Source organism: Henckelia pumila, chromosome 1 (assembly GCF_033568475.1).
Source record: "Henckelia pumila isolate YLH828 chromosome 1, ASM3356847v2, whole genome shotgun sequence".
NCBI lineage: Eukaryota > Viridiplantae > Streptophyta > Magnoliopsida > Lamiales > Gesneriaceae > Henckelia > Henckelia pumila.
Window position 1 is genome coordinate 102,236,418 of NC_133120.1, and position 4,235 is coordinate 102,240,652.

Here is a 4,235-nt window from a genome sequence, read left to right on the forward strand (position 1 = left end):
AATTATTTTCTGAAGTCGAATCTTCATGGTTTCGTTCCTTGCAGAAGTGGGTACTGTGCAGCATATATGGAAAAATTTAAATTTATATCTCTCATTCTAGCCGTTGGATTGCTCTCAAATTTGGACAGTACTTGTAACACTTCTTTATCTAGATTATGACTGGTGAAGGTCCGATTTGGAGTCATAGAAAATTTCCAGTAATTTTCGGAAGTTGCTGCTCCATACTTTGGCTTCTTCTTGTCTTTTTCTTCATATCTCTTAACAATGTTCCATCCATTCAATGAGCAATACAAGACTTTATAAATACACGTATAGCTTCAAAATAACTTCCAATAATTTATTTTTAAATAAATCTAATCTGCAAAATCTCACTTTAAATGGTTAGTAACAATTAACCGAGTTTTGTAATCATCAAAACATAATATTATGAGACTTGTTAATGCATTAAAAACATTAATCTTATAACACGAGATTTGTATGCGTTTAAGGCGTAACACTTAGTCCTTCACCAGTTGTTTTTAGAAGTTTGCCACTAGCTTTCAAATCCAGCTCCTTGGAGTACGCTGCTCCTGTAACTTCATCGAGAGTAAGTGTCTCTCTACCATATTTCAGAGTATCCCTTAGTTGATCATATGATTTTGGTAAGGAATTGAGCAAGAAAATGGCCTGATCCTCATCATCAATCTGGACTTCCATGTTCTCCAGATCTGTCAGTAGCTTAGTGAATTCATCTATATTTTCATCTATTGTCTTGTGTTCATCCATTTTGTAACTGTAGAACTTTTGCTTTAGGTATATCCGATTTGGCAGGGTCTTTGTCATATACAGCTGTTCAAGCTTCAACCACATGTCAGCAGCCGATTTTTCCCTTACAACCTTTCTCAGAATTTGATCACTTAAACTGAGAACGATTGTATTCCTGGCCTTCTTCAATATCTCTGCCTTATTATCCTTTGTATCCGGAATCTTAGATTCTCCCAGTAGTGCCTCATCTAAACCTAAGTTTCCAAGATGAGCAATCATCTTCTCCCTCCATAGATTGAAATCGTTCTTCCCGTCGAATTTCTCCACCTCAAATCTTGATGTGGGCATTGCTAAGGAGTGTCCGTGCACAGAAGACATTATGCCGAAGAGAAACACATACAAGAAAACAAAAGATAAAGAGAACGCGAGAATATGAATTGAATCTATAACTGAAAAGAATGTCACACTACAGAATCCAACTATTTTGGCCCCAAAATCTTGAGGCTCTGATACCACTTGTTGTATTTTAATCTCCAAGAATTATATTCTCGGAATATATCACACACACTTTATGCCAATCAAAGCAAACAAGAATAAAACACAAAACAGAAGAACAACACGATTTACTTGGTTCGGATTGATTTCAATCCTATATCCAAGGTTCTGGGATCTTTTCCAAGTGAATTCACTATGAATCAAGAGTATCAATCGTTACAACCCTTTGAACTAGGATCACTACAATCTTGACTAAATCAATAAAAGAGAAAACTTAGCCAATGATCTCTGAAAACCAGAAGCAACTCTTCAATCTTGATCTCTTGTCTCAAATCAGAGCTTTGAGGAGAAAGAAATGAGCTTGATTCCAAACTGTAGCTCTTGAGTTCTTTAAGAAGGATACGATCCTCTTCCGCCTTGCAGTCGATCTGCCTTTCTCTTCGTGAATCGATTTGTTATCTATCTCTCTGTTTAACAAACTTAACAGATTAATAAACTAACTCCTAATTAGATCTCGGCCGTTGGATTGTGATTTATCCACAAGACTAATTCCTGACCATCCAACACCAACTAATTGAAGTCAACATTAGTCTTCACACAATAGAAAAGCAATTTTTTTTTTTTTTTTTTACTTTTTTTTGTTTGAAGATAGCAATTCTTTTTAGAAGAAAAAGGAAAAAACAATTTTCTTCCATCGCGGTGAAGTTCATCAATGATGTCCAAAAGCCGAAACAGGGGCAGTTAGAACAAAATCTACTGTCCGTCGTAAATAAAAATATCATAACCCTTTGTTTTAATCAGAATCAAATTCTTAATTATCTAGTGTTTTTAATCTCTAAAAAATATTAAAAAAATATTTATAATCACTTATTTTTAGATATTGTAAACACTATTTCATATCCGTTAATGTTTTAGAAGAAGAATATATGACTTGATACAAGAGTTTTAAAACTTAAACCCCAACCCCACAAGAAACCTTTAAAACCTCCCTGCCTGTCTCCAATATAAAATACGAAGGCACTAGCTAGCTTCCTTCCTTCATACCCAAACAACTGCACCATTCCCTTCAATGGCTTCCCCTATTTTCTTACTTCTCATACTCACTTTTTTCTCCTTCAAAATCTCTCCCGCCCACTCTTTTCTTGTTCTTCCCTTATCCCACTCAGTCTCCACTACACAATTCAACACCACCCACCTCCTCCTCAAGTCCTACGCCGCCCGCTCCGCCTCCCGCTTCCGCCGCCACCGTCAAGTGTCGCTACCCCTCTCACCAGGCAGCGACTACACCCTTTCTCTCTCCCTCGGCTCCCAAACCATCTCCCTCTACATGGACACCGGAAGCGACGTCGTTTGGCTCCCCTGCCACCCTTTTGAATGCATACTCTGTGAAGGCAAGTACTCCCCCTCTTCCATCACCAATCCCGGACCGCTCAATCTCACCTCCGCCACCACCGTCGGCTGCAAATCGGCAGCCTGCTCCGCCGTCCACTCCTCCCTCCCTTCTTCCGACCTATGCGCCATTGCCAAATGCCCCCTCGAAACCATTGAAATCAGCGACTGCAAATCTTTCCCCTGCCCACCTTTTTACTACGCGTATGGTGACGGGAGCTTCGTCGCCGAGCTTTACGAGGATACCTTTTCCATTCCCATGTCGAGGCCTCCCCTGAAATTGCCCAAGTTCACATTCGGTTGCGCGAATAGCGCTCTTGGGGAGCCTATAGGTGTTGCAGGATTTGGGCGTGGCTTGCTTTCTTTGCCTGCTCAGCTTGCCAACAAGTCGCCTGATATCGGCAACTACTTTTCTTACTGCCTCGTATCACATGGCTTCGACCCCACCCGATTCCACCGACCAAGCCCACTCGTCCTGGGTCGATACGATGAAATTAAGAGCAGGAAACAATTCGCACAAAGTCGTGTTCTTTACACCTACACTCCAATGTTGGATAATCCCAAACACCCCTATTTTTACTGCGTCGGATTGGAGTCAATTTCCATAGGCAACACAAGAATTCAAGCTCCGACGAGTCTCAAAAGAGTCGATGGAAGAGGCAACGGCGGAATGGTGGTGGATTCCGGCACCACTTTCACCATGCTGCCTAAGAAGTTCTACAACTCGGTGGTGAGAGAATTCGCCAGCCAGATCGGGTCGGGCCGCCGGAGGGCGAGTCGGGTTGAGGAGCGAACCGGGCTTAGCCCGTGCTATTACGGGAACCGTGGGGAGAAGAAGTTGATGGGCAATGTGCCTCAGCTGGCGTTCCATTTTGTGGGCAATTCGACGGTGGCGATGCCGAGGAAGAATTACTTGTACGAGTTCTATGACGGTGATGCAAAGCGGAAGGTGGGATGTCTGATGCTGATGGACGGCGGAGATGAGGCGGATTCCGACGGTGGGCCGGCGGGGCTGCTCGGCAACTATCAGCAGCAGGGGTTTGAGGTGGCGTATGATCTGGAACTGAAGCGGGTGGGATTCGCCAGGCGGAAGTGTGCTTCTTTGTGGGATACATTAAATTAGAAAATTTTGTTGATATTTAAATCAAGATCATAATAAAAACTTGTAAATTTCTTGCTTAACGTGTAAATTTAATTTATTCGTCTCATTATGTGGATATTAATCTATTTCAAAAGTTGTAAATTTTGTTGCTTACGTGAAAATTTAATTTATTCGTTTTATTATGTGGATATTACAATCTATTTCAATTTCAATTTTATTATTATATCAAATATTATACGTACATATCTCTTCTGTCACAATTATTTTAGTTATTTTGAATAAATAGACACATTTATTTTATTTTTCCTTTAATGTTTTCAAATAAAAGTACAGATATAACTATAGCATATTAATTATCCTTTTGTAAAGTTCTGAAAATTATAATAATATATGGACAAATTATTTTAAAATCTCCAAACCCAAACATTTTTTTTTGTTTAACTCCATACATTCCAATGTTTTTGTATCAACTCCCTAGTGGTCCCCAAATTTGTCTTAACAAAGT

General features: G+C 40.1%; 1 protein-coding gene across 1 annotated transcript; it reads left to right on the forward strand.

Moving 5' to 3' along the window:
- Positions 1 to 2,245: 2,245 nt before the first annotated feature.
- LOC140875146 (probable aspartyl protease At4g16563) lies at positions 2,246 to 3,886 on the forward strand. Its single transcript, XM_073278708.1, has one exon. The coding sequence runs from the start codon at positions 2,309 to 2,311 to the stop codon at positions 3,749 to 3,751; it is 1,443 nt and encodes a 480-aa protein (XP_073134809.1). The 5' UTR covers positions 2,246 to 2,308; the 3' UTR covers positions 3,752 to 3,886.
- The last annotated feature ends 349 nt before the right edge of the window (positions 3,887 to 4,235 follow it).